The sequence below is a fragment of the Physeter macrocephalus genome, chromosome 14 (genome assembly GCF_002837175.3).
Source record: "Physeter macrocephalus isolate SW-GA chromosome 14, ASM283717v5, whole genome shotgun sequence".
Classification (NCBI taxonomy): Eukaryota; Metazoa; Chordata; class Mammalia; order Artiodactyla; family Physeteridae; genus Physeter; species Physeter macrocephalus.
In genome coordinates, this window is record NC_041227.1 from 92805572 (window position 1) to 92824662 (window position 19091).

Genomic DNA, 19091 nt, shown 5'->3' on the forward strand with positions numbered 1-19091 from the left:
AAAAAAAAAAAAAAAAAAAAAAGCAAGAGCAAACACTGAGTGAGCACGCGCTGTGTGCCAGACATATGGCCTCGACGCAGGTCTGTGAGGCGTGCACGGCGACTATTACCGTTTCAGACCTGGGGAAACCCAGGCACTGGGGGCCTTCTGCAGGACCCTACAGCTAACAAGAGGTGGGCTCCGGATGCAAACCCGGGCTGTGTGTCTGCTCCACGTGGCACGGGGAATACCCAGCCCCCCAACCCATGCAACAGCACAGTGAGTTCTGGCATCCAGCCCCCAAGCCTTGGTCCTGCCTGGTGACTTGCAAAAGCTGGTAAGCTGACAGGTTCGGGATGAGGTTTTTACCCAGCTGTGGCAAAATGGGAAAAACAGAGGATAAGGTAGTTACTTTTGCACAACGTTAAATTCCCTTAATTCAAAGAAGATGGTCTTTTCTTGATTCTTTTCCTTTCTAAGTGAGAGTGATCTCACATGATGGTTATGATTCTATACTCTTATTTGGCAAGATAAAAATGTGAGCAGCTGCATGCCAGCCCCCAAATCTGGGGGAGGTTTTGTTTCTGGTTGATGGACCTCCGAAAGTTTGGGCCTCTTCAGGGTACCCACCACTCGGCCCACCTCAGCCTGGAATCGGGACTTCTCCTTCTGTAACAGTCCTCTCCGGTTTCATATTTGCATTTGCCAAAACAATCTAGTTGAGGAAGTCCTGTCCAGGATGTTTAAAATCTTTATGCTACCAGCTCACACTCTGGATTGAGTTAACAGCAAAATAGAGGAAAACTTTTGTCTTCTTCAGTAGTCAGACTTCAAGGCAACTTCAACCTGGGAACTCAGCCAGTTCCTGGGAAGTGAGGAATCAAAGACCTCTGAGCAGTAAAAAAGAATGTCTTTAGAACAGAGCTCAGCTCGAAGTCCAAGCTTTGGCCTTGATGGAAATTAAGAACAATGGTTTGGTAAAGCTTGTTTATCTCCCTTCCACCAGCCTAACGCGGTGCCCCCAGGGACAGCGGGCAGGAGGTTGGAAAGAAGGCCGGCAGGGCTGTCTGGGGCAGGTCTGTTTAGGGCAAGGCAGCGGCTCAATATGCTGGGGCCATTTAGTACTGGGGGCCAAGGGATCTCCTCACGTCCACAGCACCCTGAGTAGTCAAGCAAAGTTTACAAGACACTTGTATGTTGACCTGGAGAAAAAGGGGGTGCTAATACACCTCAGAAAGATTTCCATGAAACTGGCTAAAAAGCAAGCACAAAACCAAAGCCAAAACCAAACAGACAAGGGAAAGGATAAACTTCAGCTGTCTGGAAGCTTCGGAGAGAGTGGAGAACACTATAAGGCGAGTGCCTGGGCTGGGTGGGAGGTGGGGGTCAGACAGCCCTCCCCCTCCCCCTGCCAAATTAGCAGTGCTGTGCAGGGGCGGGAGCTTCCCTGGGGGAGCTGCCTCCTGGCACGGGCCTGGCGCCTCAGGTGGTCCCAGGGTCATGTGTCCAGCTGCAGTTCCCAGCCTCCCCTGCTAGAGCTTGCACCCGGAGACTGGGAGCTATTCTGTCCCCCCACTGATCATGTAGAGTGGGCGCAGCCAGAGAGAGCAGGCGAGGCAGGGCATTTACCGCTGTTACCATGAGTGAGGCACCAATCCGAGCACGTGTCATGCATTACTTCGTGTAATCTTCACTACTATTATCTTCAGGAGACCGAGTCTCAGAGAGGTTAAGTTACTTGCCTAAGGTCACACAGCCAGCAGATGCCAGAGCTGGAAAAAGAACACAGCTTTGTCTGACTCCAGGGCCTGGGCTTTCCGCCCTTGACTCTTCAGCCAGCTGGTGGCAAGTCCTACCACCTGGGGCTTCTAGGGAGGACACGCCTGCTTGGGCCCGGCTGTGCGCCAGGCCTGGGATTAACCTCACATTCTGCCTCACCCCTGGGGCTGCGCGGACAGCGGCAAGCAGAATGCTTTCATTTCTCTTTCCCCAGATACCAGCTCTGACACCTCCAATTTCTACTGCAATCACAGTGTTTTCTGAGTCAAGCAGGGCATAAGGAAAATGGCTCTTTCCCTGGAATAATTTTTCATCTTGTTATTTCCATTAGCTGATTCTGTTTGAGCCTGTTCCACGCTGCACTGTTTGAATTCCCAGCTTGGAAATCCCTGGGCTGGGCGGGAAATACTGGTTCCCTCCTAGGAGCGGATGAGGGAGGTGCTGCCAGCAGATGGGGGGCAGGGCATGGAACACAGTGGGGAGGGGGGCTGATAAAAACCAGGGCAGGAAGGACGGGGCATTTTTGTTTCTTCTGACTCCGGAGGAGGGTGTGTGGTGGAGTTCCGCAGGGCTCTGCTGGGCCGATGGGTGTGGGTGGCAGAAGCCTGCTGGGACCCACGGCCAGGGGGCCCAAGGAAGGCAAAGACATTGGCAGGAAGGGGGATGGTTCCAGAAAACTAGAGGACTCTAGACCCATGCCCCGGACCAGGGCACAGAGTGAGGCTGCTTGAGGATGCTGGTTTCCGTTTTCGACAAGCTGAGAATCCTCAGGGGACCACGTAGATGAGCACAAGCTTAAGAGTAGGCGGCTGGGCTTCAAATCCTTGCTCCGCCACTTGCTAGCTGTGTTATCTCGTGCAGGTGGCTTAACCTTTCCCAGCCTCGGTTTCCTCATCTGAGAAGTGGGAGGAATATGTTTGCCTCCCACTGTCGAGAGGACCAACGGGGTGAGGTGTGCGAGGGGCTTAGTCTAGCGTCCAGTGTGGCCCGTGGGACCCAGATGTCAGCGGTTTACGGTGAGCAACCCTTCCCAGTGTGCCTGGGACCTTTCCAGGCCTTGACACCAAAGGTCCTGCATGCTGGGAAATCCCTTAGGTGTGGGGACACTGGGACGGGTGGTCATCTCGGCTGCGGTCTCCGTGCTCCTCAGATCCAGCAGGGGAGCCTTCAAAGTCCACTTAGGTGGTCTGGGAAAGGCTGAAGCCTTTGCTAAGGTTTCTGCAAAACCTGGGTGTTTGCAACACCTCTGGCTCGGGGGTCTTGCTTTGGCTGGGTTGACTCCATATTGTGGAGTGGATATCATTTCCAAACTAAGATTCTGAACCACAGAGATTCCGACGTGAAATTCAGCCCCTTCTTCCCCCAAATCCATTTCCACAAGGTACGTGGCTGTGCAGGTGACACTGTGGATGTTTCAGGTGGGGTGGGAGTGGCTTCTATCACTGCAGAGCAAACAGCATCACAGGGAACAAGACGGGCCAGTCCTTCGGCCCCCTGGGGGGCGTGTGGCCATGTGGGGGGCAGTGGTGGCCTCACTCAGGGATCCCCAGCCTCACCCTATCTCTCTGGCATCACTGTCTGACCTCTCTTCCTTCCTCTAAATTCCTGTTCCTTTCTCTCTCTTCTGGGGCCTTGGGCCCTGGTTAGACTATGTTCTCAGGATCATCCACAATCAGCCTTAAAAAGTATTTTCCTAAACAAAGACAGTTCCTTCCCCAAGAAGAGTGGTGGGGCCAACCGTTCAGATAACAGCAGGTCGTTGCACATGAACTGTGATGAATGATCTGTTTCGACTGGGAAGGACCTCAGAGTGGGGAACGGCCACACGGGGGATCTGTTCCTGGCTGTGCAGGGCTCCCTTCCCTGGCTCTTTCAGAGACAGTGCTCCTGGGCTCCCGTTGACTTCCCTCCTGGTGCTCCAGCCCCTGTAGCGGAGCTGCTGCTGTTGAGGGAGCCCTCCTTCCCAGGTGACCCCTGCCCCAGGCTGGCTCTCACCCCGGAGCTCCAAAGTCACCACCTTCAGGGCCAGAAGACCCTGGAGCACAGCTGGTTCAACCTTTTATTGAATGGGGAAACCGAGGCTCATGCTGGCAAAGGCAACCTGTCTGTACCCACACGCTCTGGAGGCAGCAGGGTCAGGACAGTGAGGAAAGGGGTGCAGCCACATGGGCAGCCGGACTCGCTTCTGCCACGCCCCTGGCAGCAGCTGCTTTGGGGCCTGGAGGCCTGGCTCCCGGGCAGGGTACTAATGGAGGCTCCAAAGACCGGGCCCTCAGCAGCCCGGTTTGTCTCAACATCGGCTCTTCCCTGGGAGCCTGTCAGCTGCTTGGAACTGAGTGAGCCCCAGGCAGGGGGCCCCACAGCTTGTGGAAAGTGTAGGCTCCTGATCTGCTGGCCTTTCCCTAGGGATGGAGGACAGACGGGCCCTGGACTTGGGAGGGTTTCCATCCATCCATCCATCCATCCATCCATCCTTCCCTTCCTCTCTCCCTGCCTCCCTCCCTCCACCCTGTCCGCCCACTTATCCACCTCCCTCCCCGTTTACCCATCTCTCCACCCAGCAATATTTCTTGACAGCTAACCAGGGACTCAAAGATGCATAAGACATGACCCTGCCTTTAAGGAGATGGGGTTGGGGGTAGGGGTGGGGGGACGGACTCTAGGGAACCCAGCTCAGCTGCACCTCATCTAGAGGCAGCGCCCAGGCGGCAGGCGCGAAGGGTGCTGATCCGAGCAGGCTCTGCCACGGGCGGGGGGGCAGGGATAACAACACCCAGCTTTAGGTTCCCTTTTCCCCATTAAAGAGCCTGGGCAGAGAGGTGGAGAAGCCAGCAGTGGGGAGGGAGAGGCTTCACTTGTCAGCTGCTCAGCAGGTACAGTCAGATTTAAAATATCCCCAAAGAGTGTCTGCTGAGAGGCAGGGGGTGAGCACGCTGAATTATTTCTCCAGTAATTGGCACTGAAGCAGCTGCAGACATCCTGCGGTCTGCATCAAAGAGCTCAGAGCTTGGCCTGTCTCGGTGAGGCCTTGGGGGCAGCTTGTCCAGGTCTCCCAGGGTTCTTCCAGCTCCCGCCCTCCTCCCCCTCCCCATCTCCTGGTACTGACGAGCCACCAGGCTCTCCCTGGCTTTCTGTACGAGGCAACCTGGGGGGCGGGGCTGGGCGCCTGCAGGTCGGAGCCCTGGTCAGCTGCTGGTGAAGGGACAGGGACAAGGACACTAGAGCACCGAGGCCCTTCACTGCAGGGGACAGCCTTGCAGGGGGCTCTGCCAGTGTGTGTCTGGCAGGGTCCCTTTCCCCAGATGGTCTGGGCAAGGCCAGTGCCAGGTTTTCCTTTAGTCTCATCCCTCCCGTGTGCAGAAGAGCCTTTGCTGGCCCTTCAGATAAGCAATTTGAACCGACTGGTCACACGTGTTTTGTAAACGGTTGGATCTTTCTGTGTGCGTGTGTGTGTGTGCGTGTGCGTGTGCGTGTGCGTGCTGTCCATCTCCCCTGGCAAGGGCCCCTCCCAGTGCATTTCTGGCTGGTGCCCGGGGCACCTCTCCCACTGCGGGGCTCTCCACCTGGTCTCCTTATGCCGGAGGCTTCTCTCCCTCCCTGGGGGCAGAGCGCAGGGCTGGGGCAGCCTGGGGTGGAGGATCCAGACAGCTTGGTCAGTTTCCAGAGGCTTCCTTCCTGCTGCAGAACCAAATAGAGAGATCAGGTCAAAGGGAGCCCCTATGCTGGCAGCAGGGGTGGGGATGGGTCCCAGCCCTGCCCCTGGGACTTTCCATCTCTCCACCCCCTCCCAAGGGACCTCTGGGGAACAAAATTAGAAAACTATTTAGTCCAGTTGTCTCATCTCATAGATGGGCTGGCAGCAGGGCCAGACAACCGGTGTCTCCAGGCTGCCCCTCAGCAGACAGCGTGAGGACCCTCCCCGGCAGGCCTTGACTGTGGATCTGGCCATACTTACAGGGTCTGCACACAGAAAGAACAGCCAGGCCAGCCAGGACCAGCTACATAATTTGCGGGGCCCAGTGCAAAATGAAAACATGGGGCCCCCTGTTCAACGTTATTGAGAATTTCGAGACAGTGACGGCAGAGCCTGAAACTGAGCGTGAGGCCCTGTGTGACTGTACAGGTTGTGCATGTGCCCGTGAGGCCGGCACTGAGGCCAGTCGGGTTCCAGCCGTCGAGGGAGCCGCTGAGGTCCCTGGGTGACTGCTGTTCCCCATGCCACGAGCCACAGGGGGCAGAGAGGTGCAAGACAGCTTCCTGCATTAGAAGGAAAGGCAGAGCCTCGTGCGCTGCCGGTGGGAATAGAAAATGGTGCAGCTGCCGTGGAAAACAGTGGTGATTCCTTAAAAAGTTAAGTGTAGAACTACCATATAATCTAGCAATCCCACGTAATCCAGCAATACACCCAAAAGAATTAAAAGCAGGGTCTCGAACAGATACTTGTGTATCAATGTTCATAACAGTCTTACTCACGATAGCCAAAAGGTGGAAAAAACCCAAATGACCATCAACAGATGAATGGAAAAACCATGTGATCTACCCAGTGGACTATTATTCAGCCATAACATGGAATGAAATTCTGACACAGGCTACAACATGGATGGACCTCGAGAACACTAAGCTAGACACAAAAGAACAAATACTGTATGATTCCACTTACATGAGGCACCTAGAGTAGTTAAGTTATAGAGACAGAAAGTAGAACGGGCGTGCCTGGGGGTGGGGAGGGAGGGACGGGGAGTTAGTGTTGAACGGGCACAGGGCTCACCCTGGGATGATGAGAACGCTCTGGGGAGGATGGTGGTGATGGCTGCACAGCAATGTGAATGGATTTAATGTCACTTGAGCCGTACACTTAAAAATGGTTAAAATTTATGTTATGTGTATTTTACCACAATAAAAAAAAATAAAGAGGATGAAGGAAAGGGGCAGGTGGCGTGGGAAGACGAGACAGCTGTGGAGGTTTGACAGCTGAGATGGGTTGGGGGCTGTGGCATTGCAGCTCCCAGTCCTGGAGCTCAGGGGTCACGCCCAGGTGCGGCTCCCACAGCCCTGGGAGGAGTTTCAGGTCGGTCCAGAGACAGGCTCTGGCCCCAAAGGTGCTGAGAGGCTATTTGATTGACGGAAGCTCCTGCAAACCCTCTAAGCCAAATCCTCCTGCTTATACAGGCCTGAAAAGACAACTGCTTCCCTGAGCCTACCCTGGGTCTCCCGATAAGGGAGGACTCAGGAGAGCATGGCGTGTGCTCAGCCTCGCTGGGCATGAGACAGCGTCCAACACGGGGGCAAAATCTCTGTGCAGTGACTGAACTTTATTCTCATTTGTTAATTAGTGGAAGGAAAATACCCCAGTGGGACAAGGGGCTGACTTTACCCTACTCATCTAGACATTATGATCTGTGTCTTTCTCTGCCTGCGCATACCTCCCTCCCCGCACTGAATCCTGATTTGTTTTCACCAGACCGCGCCCCCCTGCTCAACCCAGCATGGTCTTTGGCACCTGACTGCTCTGCATTCAAATACAGGCACTCTTGGTCACCCTGGGCCTCAGTTTCCTCTTCTGTAAAATGGGAACATTAGAAGTATCTGCTGCATAGGTGGGTGAGGATCCCTAAAGCATGCAGCGGGTGCCTGACTCAACAGATGGTGGCCATGACGATTATTACACAGCAAAATGCTTCATCTCTCCCAGGCCCTGGCTCAGTGGAATTGAGGGCTCTGTTTGTTGTCAGCAAACAAAGTGGTGTGAGGAGGTGGGAGCTGTGAGGGAAGCGAGGGAGGGCACCGCCTGGGGTCCCTGATGGGCCTCCAGCCGGGCAGCTCTCCTCTCCACTGCCTGCTGCTCCCCGGCACGGCACTTGGGGAGAACACGTCGGAGACAGTTCACCGGAGAGGCAGGAACAGGAAGAGATAGAGATTTCAGGCTTCTGGGAACCTAGGGATGTGATGCCAGAAAGTGGGCGTTTTCTCCTTTGGGAAAGGTGCCAGCCCCCATCTTTGTGGGTAGAAGTGACTCTCACCTGCTGGGCCTGTGGATGCTCTTTGCTCCAGGGCTAAGGAACAGCTGGGGGTGGGGCCTCTCTCCAGGGGTGGGATGCGGCAGCAGGACTCGCAGGACTTGTTCCCGGGCTTGTCTCCTCGTCCAGTGGGGCGCTGTGTTTCCTCTGCCAGCATGGTCCTCATCACCCGCCCGCCACTCCCCTGCCTGGGTCGGTCTAGGGGTGTCAGTCCAGGGAGACAGAGGTAAACTGGTTCCACTAGATCCATGGGTCTTCAAAGTTGGTCTCCTGCACTTCCCTGGTGGCGCAGTGGTCAAGAATCCGCCTGCCAGTGCAGGGGACACGGGTTTGAGCCCTGGCCCGGGAAGATCCCACATGCCGCGGAGCAACTAAGCCCGCGAGCCGCAACTACTGAGCTCGTGTGCTGCCACTACTGAGGCCCGCGCGCCTAGAGCCTGGGCTCCGCAATAAGAGAAGCCACCGCTCGACGCAACTAGAGGAAGCCCGTGTGCAGCAACGAAGACCCAACGCAACCAAATAAATTCAAACAATAATAATAATAATCTGCCTGCCAATGCAGGGGACACGGGTTCAACCCCTGGTCTGGTAAGATCCCACGTGTCGCGAAGCAACTAAGCCCGCGCGCCACAACTACCGAGCCTGTGCTCTAGAGCTCACGAGCCACAACTACGGAGCCTGCGTGCCGCAACTACTGAAGCCCTCACACCTAGAGCCCACGCTCTGCAACAAGAGAAGCCCCTGCAGTGAGAAAGCCCGTGCACCGCAACAAAGAGTAGCCCCCGCTCGCCACAACTAGAGGAAGCCCGCGCGCAGCAACGAAGACCCAACGCGGCCAAAAAAAGAAAAAAGTTGGTCTCCCAATGGGGAGGATCAGCATCACCTGGGAACTTAAAAGCCTAGAGCCCGTGCTCCGCAACAAAACACCGCAACAAAGAGTAGCCCCCGCTCGCCACAACTAGAGGAAGCCCGCGCGCAGCAACGAAGACCCAACGCGGCCAAAAAAAGAAAAAAGTTGGTCTCCCAATGGGGAGGATCAGCATCACCTGGGAACTTAAAAATGCATGTTCTCAGCCCCACCCTGGACCTCTGAGCCAGAAGCTCTGGGGTGAGGTCCAGGAACCTGTGTTTTAACAAGCCCACCGGGTGACTTCGGTGCTGCAGAAGGGTGGGGGCCGCTACTGGACCTCAGCCTCTAACACTGCACTTGACACTTCAGCAGCTGCCCCGTCAATACTGGATAGATGAACCATTATTCCCCGAGGGGAAGAGCATGGCCATCTGCTGTGTCCCAGCCTCCATGCAGCCACTGCACTTACCTTCTTACGTCATCTGAACAACTCTTGAGGCAAGTGCCACAGCTGAATCCTGCGGAAGTCATGACTAATAGCAGTGTTAGGAGTTTTACAAGTGCTTTCAAGTTTTTAATTTCCACAACAATCCTGTGAAGCAAGTATTATCCCCATTTTACAGATGAGGAAGCTGAGACAGAGAAGTACCCATAATTTCAGGTACTAAGTAGTAGAGCTGGGATTCAAAATCAGGTATCCAAAGTTCATGAGCTTTCCACCTGTGGTCTCTTTTAGGGACTACTTGGGTTATCTAATATTTGGGACAAATCATTTCTGCACTCCACGATTTTTACAGATGACACAGAACCTCCTCCACCCCTAACTGTGAGAGTCTCAGGTTCAAAAGTTAATTTGTAAGTTGGATGCTTGAGACTCAGAAAGCAAGGATTTCTTGGTTCCCAGAACCACCATAAAGAACCCTTGACTCCTGGCAGCTCCCAGACCCTGGTGGGGGTATCTGCATCCCATCTCTGCCCTAAAGCTGAAGGCTTCCGGGGTTAACACATGATGAAACTGCTTCAGAACCCCATCAACCCTGGGACACATCTCTAGGAAACACATTTGGAATTCACCCTGGAGGCTGTAAGGATTGGGTCCTTCTCCTAAACTAGGTCTGGTCCAGGCACGGGGTTCTAGTGGGAGCTGAGTGTGGTGGCTTGTGCTACATCAAGTCTGAGGAGTCTAAAGGGGGTGTCGGTCCCAGCACAGAGGTTCCTGAGAGCCGGGAGGCAGAGGCAACAGCCCCTTACAGGCTGGACATTTGGATATAGGGGCCTCTGGGGCTGTATTTTCTCTGCTAGGCAGGTCCTCATCGCCTCTTTATCTTACTTTCCTGCTATGGCTCCAGGGCTCCCACCCACATCCCACGGGTTTATCCTGTTTGATACATATTTTTCCACAAAAAATTCCATTGTTAGAAATATAATTTGGTACACAGTTAAAAACTGTACTATAAAGCTTATAACATAGGGCAGCAATCTCCTGCCCCCCCATCCCCAACACAAGTCCCTCCCTAGGCAACCCTTAGAACTCAGCCATTTCTGCTGGTGTTTACCTTTGTAGTGAAATCTCATGCTGATTCCACTTCTTGATTTTTCAGTTTTATATATTATATATCATGATATAGAATATCATGATATAGAATATCATGATAGTATATTCAATCTCTCCAACACAGGTATGCTTCTGATCCTGTTTGTACATCCTTGGGTATCTCCCCTGTCCTCATGCTCCAATCTGGGCTGGCTGGCCCTGGCCTCTAGCCCCCACACACAGCCACTGCGACTGTCTTTGCCCCTCTCCTCTGTTGGATCCTCAGTTTCCTGTGTTCCTGTGTCCTGGTTTTCTCCCTTGTTTGGTTGGAGCACATCCAGTAGTAGCTGCCTGAGAAAGAATGTATGGGAGGTAAATTTAAAAAAAACAAAACAAAACTTCACAAGTCTGAAAATATCTGCATTCTACTGTCATTAAGATTTGGGTGGATATAAACCCAGATTAGAAATTATTTCCTGCCAGAATTCAGAAGATACTTCTTCACTATGTTCTGGCTTCAAAATTTGCTTTGAGAATTTCAAAGCCATGTTAATCCCTGACCCTTGGTATGTGACGTGTTTCAAAAAATTTTTTTTCTCTTTGGAAGGTCTTAGGACTTTTTTTTCTCTAGGATTTTTATCCTGGTGTCCTGAAATTTCATGATAAGGCTTGCTATAGTTCCCTAAATTTTTATTCTGAAAGATTTCGGACATATAAAAATAATTCAAATATGACATATAATGAAATATTATAAATATTACAAACCCATCTCTCCATCGCTGAGATTAACGAAACATTATCAGTAAAGTTGAAACCGTTCCTTGTGCCTCTTCTTCTCAAGATGTATCTTGAAAGCTGTTGTTTATCCTTCTTATGCATTTCTTTATTCTTCTACTGCATAAAATATATGTTAATATATAACATTTTTGCATGTTTTAAAATCTCTATATAGACGGTGTCATAACATATTTATTTTTTCTGCCATCTGTTTCTTTGCTCAGCATTGTCTGTGAGAGTCATCTATACTGAGCGCGGCCTGACTATATCACAATTTATGGATCTCGTCTTCTGTCGATGGTATTTAGGTTGTTCCCAGTTTTTAGCTAATAAAAAGGTACTGCTCTAAACATCCCGTGCACATCTTCTGGAGCACACACAGAAGAGTTTCTATAGGGAAATGGTTCTTGGTTCTGCCAGCACGTGGAGTGATCTGGGGAGCTTTACAAAATCCTAAAGTCAAGGCTGGGCCCCAAATTGATTAAACCAGAATCTCTAGGGGTGCATCCAGCATGAGTGTGTGTAAAGCTGGCCAAGTGATTCCAATGAGCTGTCAGTGGTGACCACCACTGCTCTGGACCAGTGTTCCTCAGAGTATGCGGTCCTCCAGCCAGCAGCCTCATCTGGGAACTTGATAGACGTACATGCTCAGCCCCTGGCCCAGACTCGGTGGGTGAGAATCTGTTTTAGCAAGACTTCAGGTGATGGCACTGCACCTGCAGGCCAGGTGCACCTTCATCTACAGGTATCGTCACATGGCAGCTCACAATTTTCTCTCCTCTCTTTTCTGTTTCTTGGCTTGAAATTCCTGTTAGTTGGAGGTTAGGCCTTCTGCATGGATCTGATGTTTTGGTTGTCCAATGGTCTTGACTTTTCCTTCTTTGTTTCGGTGTTTTACTTTCTGGGAGATTTTCTCACATCTTCCATCCCTTCTAATGCCTTTTAAAATGTCTGCTATCATATATTTTTTTAAAATTTTCAAGAGCTTTAACACTTCCTTTTAAAAAAATGACACTCTCTTCCTGTTTCATGGGCAAATATCTTCAGAGGATTGTTCTCTGACCCCTTTCTTCGGTGTACTGGAGTCTCTGTACCTTCGGCTGTTGGTTTTGGCCAACTGCTGGTGCCCCTGGCTGTTGCCACTATGACTGTAACACAGCAAAGCTAACAGGAAGCTCTGTACATGTGGGTAGGGCTTGGGAATGGGGGCCTCATAGGGGTGACTGGGTAGAGACTGGGGAATTGTCAGTTTCAGGATATGTCAGTCTTTTCTCTTTGCTCCGTTTGCCAGAGAGAAATTCAATAATGTCCTGCCTTGGGGTGGCTGGATGGGAACAGGCCCAGCTGTCAGCAGAGGAAGGGGGCTGAGGGTCTCCCCATTAACCATCGCTTCACCCCAGCCTTTGGCTGGTCTTGGGGTTCCCAATCCAGAATCCTTCTAGTTCAACCTTGGCCAGCTGTACACCTGTCTTCTACCAGGATCAGAGAAGGGCAGTCATGTGCCATCTGGGCTCGGGTCTAACCACTTCTTCCAACCAATACTATTTTCACGCAATCTTGAACTTCCGCCTTAGGGATACCTGGTTCCTCCATGTTCTGAGCATTTGGGGGATTCTGCAGAGAAAATGGGCTTGTTAAGGGTTGCCAGCTCCCTTAGAGACTTTGGGGAGTGGGGGGAAGCTGGCACTAAACGAGTTATATTCTTCCATCTTCCAAAGTTTTCAGACCTCTCTTACCTGCTGCCATCTTTGCAGTTCATGCCATTTTCATTCCTTTATGTCATTTTGGTGGGGTTTGGGGAGACAGAGGAAATACAGATGTGTTCAGTCCACAGTGTTTAACCACAAATCCTTGCCCATTTTACACGCATTTTGACACATTTATATATAAGTTCATATAACTCGTTTTGATTATTTGTACTTTTTATTTTTACTTAGATGGCCTTGTTTTTCCCATTCAGCGTTAGGTTTGTGAGCCCTTCTAACCCACGCAGATCTAGCTCATTCCTTTTACTGTGGCTTAGCAAGTGTTCCAGCAACCAACGTACCACATCTTTTTCCATCCATTTCTCTACTGATGCATCTCAGAAACACAAGCGATTGTGGCCTTTTGATCAACACGCTGGCTCAATGCAAATTCTCATCTTTATTGTTTTTATTCTGAAGCATAACTTGTCACAGGGAAACAGTGTTTTTATTACTTTTTTTTTTTAACTGTCTGCCAGCGACTAGGGCAAAAGAGCTAATGGTGGGGGCCTGAGAGCCTGGAGGAGAAGGCCCTTCGAATACCAGGCACGGGGTGGTCAGGAGGGAGGGTGTGGACGCCATACACACAGAATCACGAATTCTCTCTCCTCCAGGAAAGGTTTTCCAGAAGCATCTGCCCACACTTTGAATTAAGTGTTTTTTCTGCCAAACTGAGCCGACTGAAGAGGAGTGAATTAATGGCTTAGGGAGTTTCACGCCCAGCAGGGGGCTCAGCTGAAGGCTGCTTGCTCTTCAGTGAGCGAATTCACAGTGTTCACCAGAACCCTTTCCAGCTCCAGCAGCCCTCGGGGAGGCCAAGGAGGGCTTCCAAGAAACCTAACAGAGCCAGGTTCAACAGCAGCTCCTGCGCTGGGAGGGAGGAGGCTGCAGCCACGTTCAGAGCCGCAGGGGAAGGGGGAGGATGGGTGGATCTCTCACCCCACGTGCTCTGGGTTCCTCTCCCGGGGCCACGCTCAGGTGTGAAGGGTCACGCTCAGGCTCTGATTTCTTTTTCCATGAATACAAATATGGAGAAAGCCCTGCCTGGCACCCTCTGAAATTGCACTGCATAGGGGAAGCTTCCAGAAGGTGGGTCTGAAGGCCCTTCCAGTCCAACTAAGACGAGAGCAAACTTAAAATGAACATAGGGGTAGACTGGGGGTGGGGCTGGGGGCAATAAATAAAGGTCACGGCTGAGGGGAGTGACTGGGGTGGCGGTGGAGAGGGGGGTTCCCAGGAGAGAAGGGGTGCAGAAAGGCACTGGGTGGGGGGAAGCAGACTCAGCCCCGCAAACACTGGTTTGTTGAGTCAGAGGTCACGTCCGACAGGGCTGGCGGTGGAGGGCCCTGGGACTGGTCAGGAAGGAGCCGGGGAGGGTCTGGCTCCAGCTCTTTCTCTCTCTCTCAAGCTCTTCCACTGGAAAGTCTGCCCCACGCGCCAAGCACGCCTCTGCTCAGGGCAGGCAGAGGGGCCCGTCGGAGCCTACGTCAGCAGCAGGGGCTCGCCCAGGTGTGCCTTTTACCTTTGGGGGAGAGAAAAAAAGGCCACTATAGGGGGAGCAGAGGCAGAGTCCCACCCCAGTGACAGTGTGAACTTGGGGAATGAAATGCAGGGAAGGCTGACTCCTTGCTGGAGCGGCCCGCACCTGAAGCAGCTGCCCCGTCTGAAACTAAGCAGGGGCCTGCCCGGGAGGGCCGGCGGCTGGGCAGGGGGCGCCTGCATGCTGGGCCCAGCCCTGCTCCGCTGTGCTGTGTCACTGCAGGCAGGTCGCCCAGTCCCTGTGCTTCAGTGTGGCCATTGATACCTGGGCTAGTCAACACAGGTGATCTTGGGACGCCAGCAGGAGCAAATGGACATGGGAACATACAACCTTCCTCTAGGCCAGTCCTTTCCGAGTAACCACTTAAGCCCTGGAACCCTGTCTATGTGCTGGGCCACACAGCCTGCCCCGTGATTACTGGACAGTTCCTCAAGACCCACTCAGGTAGGTACCCCACAGGGACCCTGGATCTTACCCTCCCTGCAACTTGCAAGGGACACGATGTGGTCCCCATTTCAGGGATTAATGGAACTGGGCACTGAGAGATCAAATATTGGGTTGACTCTTACGGATTTGCCAATATTTAACTGTTTTTGATCTACAAAAATGCAGTTTCATGTGGTTCGACCTGATGGTTTGCCCAAGTTCCCATGGGTACGGGTGGCAGGGCTGGGACTGGAGCTTGGGCCTGCTTCGTTCCAAACTGCCCTCTCTGGGGGGATTGCAGGAGGCGAGGGTGGGGGGGAGAGGGCGCACGCCCACGGCGCCTCCCTCCCTGAGACCTGCCCACCCAGTGTCACAGTCTGCCTCTGTCCCTCATGACCATCAAGAGGGGAAATGAGGGAGGAGGAGGGAGGGGAGGGGAAAGGGGAGGGGAGGAGCGCTCCCACAGGGTTTCCTGGTGGGCACTCCCCACCCCAGCAGGCCTGCAGCCGTCCCCGTGCGCGGCAGGGGCACCAGCTGCTGCGCCGACCCACCGTGTGCACCGTGGATGCTCTGGCTGTAGACGCACTAAGTCCAGCTGGGGCTTCCTTCTGGAAGGAGGCTAGGCGCCGATCGTGCACCTGCACAATTTTCTCCCGCCTGAGTGTGAGGACTCCCCTGTCCCCCAGGTGCATGGTGACCTCAGGTTGGCCGGGGCAGCTGGGAGCTTGGACTCTTGCCCTCGGCTTCCACACCCGTCACATGGGGATAATAAGCCTCCTGTCTATTTGGCCAAGAGAACGAAAGTTGACCTTGGAAGTGAAAGGGCCGGTCGGCCTCCATGCCGTCAGCTCTAGGGGTCCTGAATCCTTCCTCTTAGGATTTGGGCCTGCCCTGGCCTGGGCTCTGTTTTGGGTGAGCTGATTTGCCTTCCTCAGCTATGCAGTAGGTCTCTGGAGGTCAGGGACTGTCCCCCACCGCACCCGGCCCAGGCTGGGCATGCACTGCCTGGCGAATAGCAGGTGCTCTGAAAACGGAGTTACTGTGACTGTTAGGCAGGAAGGGAAATGCTCTGAAAGATTATACATTTCATAAAGCAGAGGATGGAAACAGCCATTGTTACAGTTACTGAGAACGGACAGGGATGGTCACCACTGTTCTTTTGGGTGCCTCTCTCTGTTCATTGTGGGCACGGATGGGTCTGGCTTGCCTCTGTTCGACGGGCACCTGGCACAGGGCTCGAAAATGCAGAGAACTGAAAACACCCCCTAGCACTCTCCAGCGCAGAGAACTGAAAACAACCCCTGGGGGGGGTGCAGATAGAGAGGAGGTGGGTAGGTTGGAAGGAGGAGGTTGGTACTCACTGTGGCCTTTTGGGTCCGGCCAGGGTGGGGCCCCCCACTGCGGGTCCGCAGAGCCGGTCCGGTCTCGATGGCCAGGCTGCTCCGGCTCCCTGAGAGGTGGCTGGGTGGGCGGGGAGGCCCCATCTTTGATGACTCCACGCTGCCACCTGCAAGAAACCACATGAATGGTTCAGGGCTGGGTCCTTTGGGCCTTGAACTGAGACAGGGACCATCTCAGCCTGACAAGGAGCTGATCTAAAGTCTCCTCATTTGGCATTGTGACCTGTATCTATGGAACCGTCTGCCAGAGCCCCTTCCCCTGGGAACCGCCACCCCCTCTTCCTCATCCACATGGTTGCCATGTTCTAGCGGGACCCCACCCTCTGGCCACTGCCGACTGGCCCACAACCTACAAAGGCAATCGAATGGGCCCTCAGGTCATTTCACTAAGGAACAAGTAGTTACGCACATGAAAACTGGCAGTGAGGACGAGTCTGTCCTGCCCTCGGAGAAGGAGGGTGTCGTGGGGAAGCGTGTAAATTTCTGTTAACCCAACAAGAGGGACAATCACTGCTGCCTCTGCCAACTAAAGAATCCTCACTCAGACACGGTTGTTAGCCCCGGCCCGGCCCAGAGAGCAGAGGTGGGGCCTGCAGACTGCACTCCATCTTTCCATCTTCCAACCCCTTGGTCGCAGCTGAGAGCTGGTGTGAAGAGAGGGGACAAGAGCTGCAGTAGTGGGAGGCGAGCAGTGTAAAACCTGCCCTGGCAACCGAGGCTGGCAGGTAAGTGTCCTCCACACTTTTCTAAAAGAGAATCTGCAGCTTGAAGGGGCCTAAGAGATCATCTAGTCCAGGGACAGTTCTCACCTCATGCATCAGCCCTGCCTACTGATACTGATCCCTGGGAAAACTGCATGGAGGAGGATTCCGAAGCCACGTCAGGCTCTGTGGGAGAGGGTCTCATGATGAACTGGTAATGTCTGCCATGGGCACAGGAGTGCCAGGCATTGGCATCTCTGACCTAGTCCAGACTGCCACCCCCGGCAGGAATTCCTTCCGTATCAGTTCTGGCAGAAGATCACCCAGCCTTCCATTTCCTTCCAGTTTGAGGCGGTTATTGAAAAGCTTTCTTCTTAGGTATTAAATTCAGCCTGAAATGTCATGCAAGTATCCCAGTTCTAACCTTTGGAGTAACTCTGAATGAAGCTGGTCCTTTTCCTGGGAAGGTCCTTCATGTGTCCAAAGGAAAGGAGTGGAAAATGTGCCCCCAGGCCTTCTCTGCATATATACTTGAGCTTCCCTTCCATATGTTTTTTTATTTTGGCTGCTCTACACAGCTTGTGGGATCAGTTCCCTGACCAGGGATTGAACCCGGGCCATGGCAGTGAAAGCCGGAATCCTAACCATAGGCCGGCAGGGAACTCCCCTTTCCATCTGTTCTTGGGTGGTGCCAACACTTTAGCTCCTAGCCCTCCCAGCTGAAGGCCCATTTTGCCTCCGGGATCTAGAACAACTCCACAGACCCACCCACTGGGGAGCCACTAGGGAGCGGTAGCCTGCGGAAGCAGCAAAGCCACTGCCCCGGGGGCTTGGGAAACAAACAGTGCTGCTTCCTTCCCACACTTACCTGATTCCCCCCAGGGTTTGTCGCCTTTCCGGTCCCTGACCCCAGTGGGTGGGAGTCTGTCCTCCAGGCTGGAGGAGCTGAGATCTGAGTCGCTGTCACTGTCGCTGGAAACCACTGGAAAAGAGACACAAGCATAGCATGTCACCCCCACTGGCCACCACCGGCAGGCGTGTCAGACAGAGGGGACCAGGGCAGGCCTCTTCCTTCCAGGACAAAGTGGCATAGGACCTCCGCCGGCCCTGGTGTTTGGGGCACGGGGACAGTGGTCCGGGGATAGGGATGGCAGGGTACTCCTTTCTGTCAGTCAAAGAGGTGGGTCCCGGTGCGAGGAGGCTGGGACTCGGGGTGGGGGGGTGCCCAGTATGACCAGAACCGGCAGGGAGGGCTCAGTCCTCAGGCAGCCATCTCCACCCATCACCCCCTCCCTGTGGCTGAATCAGAAGCCTCTTGCTGGGAGGAGCTGATTACCCCCTTTGGCGCAGGCCCAACTGCATCTGGCAGCGTTTAAAGGTGCCCGGCCATGCTCTGCAGGAATAATTCCAGTCCTTGCTGACCCTGATGGAGGGCTCCAGGCCCCTGACATACATTAACTCAAGGAAGCTTCAGAACAACCCTGCAAGATAGGAAATAGCATTGTCCCCATTTCACAGGCAAGGAAACCGAGGCCCTTGCCCACAGTGGGATTCTTACTCTGGCGGCCTGGCTCCACAGCCTGTGTTTGCAACCACTCTGATTCCACCAGAAGAACTGAACTGGCAGCCAGCAGGCCTGGGCTCTCATCCCAGCTCATCCAGCAACTCCCAGTGGGGTCTTGTGAATACAGAAGGAGCAAGGCTGGTGGGGTTGGAGCCCCGGGGCGGGGGAGGGGAAGGGGAGCCCCCACAGTGAGCATCTGCTGTGGTGGAAACCCTCTTTTCTGGACTAAATGCAACCATATTTGGCTGGTTAATCAACAGTGGGAGTCATAATACAGGATCTATTCATACATTAAACACTCCATTTTAATTCTGAGCATAGAAATGTACATCCATTCGCCAATCGTTTGATGGAGGGCTTGGGTGCTTCTTTGAGATCGACCCACATGGTCTTTTGTGTCTAAACTGCATCCATATTGCATTGTGATTCTCAGGTTCAGTTTCTTTACACTGGAGCAGATCTTGAAGACATGGGCAAGCAAGAATCCTCTATTTTTCCGTTTCTTTCTCCCATTTTTTTTTTTTTTTTTTTTTTTTTACAGTTGTGCTGCCTACACCTAATTCAATAGCTTTTTTAAGCAAGTGACTTCTACCAAGTCTTTCCAAAGTCTTGGTTTTAATGAAACGACTCTGTGTCTTTTCTGACTTTTTCATCAATTTATATAACATTTAATTAAATGATGTAATTATAATAGCAAGTATAACCACACAGAAAGGTTGGGATCACAGGTAACCATCTCGCATAGGTGACTAACTCAGCGGGTGGGGTAAGAGTCAGTG

General features: G+C 53.1%; 1 protein-coding gene and 1 long non-coding RNA gene across 4 annotated transcripts in view; both read right to left on the reverse strand.

Moving 5' to 3' along the window:
• Positions 1 to 6362: 6362 nt before the first annotated feature.
• On the reverse strand, positions 6363 to 10276 carry LOC129392730 (uncharacterized). The gene is made up of 3 exons (XR_008619108.1): positions 9095 to 10276; positions 7779 to 8082; positions 6363 to 7693 (listed from the first exon to the last, which is right to left on the reverse strand). It is a non-coding gene; the product is annotated as an uncharacterized lncRNA (long non-coding RNA).
• An 824-nt stretch (positions 10277 to 11100) lies between these two features.
• Positions 11101 to 19091, reverse strand: part of RPH3AL (rabphilin 3A like (without C2 domains)) — a 117029-nt gene continuing 109038 nt past the window's right edge. For all 3 annotated transcript variants that reach the window (XM_024127609.3, XM_007123552.4, XM_028499023.2), the window contains 3 exons: positions 17617 to 17730; positions 16009 to 16154; positions 11101 to 14203 (listed from right to left, as the gene is read on the reverse strand). In XM_024127609.3, the coding sequence (XP_023983377.1) occupies positions 14135 to 14203; positions 16009 to 16154; positions 17617 to 17730 (329 nt within the window). In that variant the 3' untranslated portion in view covers positions 11101 to 14134. The remainder of the gene's footprint in view (positions 14204 to 16008; positions 16155 to 17616; positions 17731 to 19091) is intronic.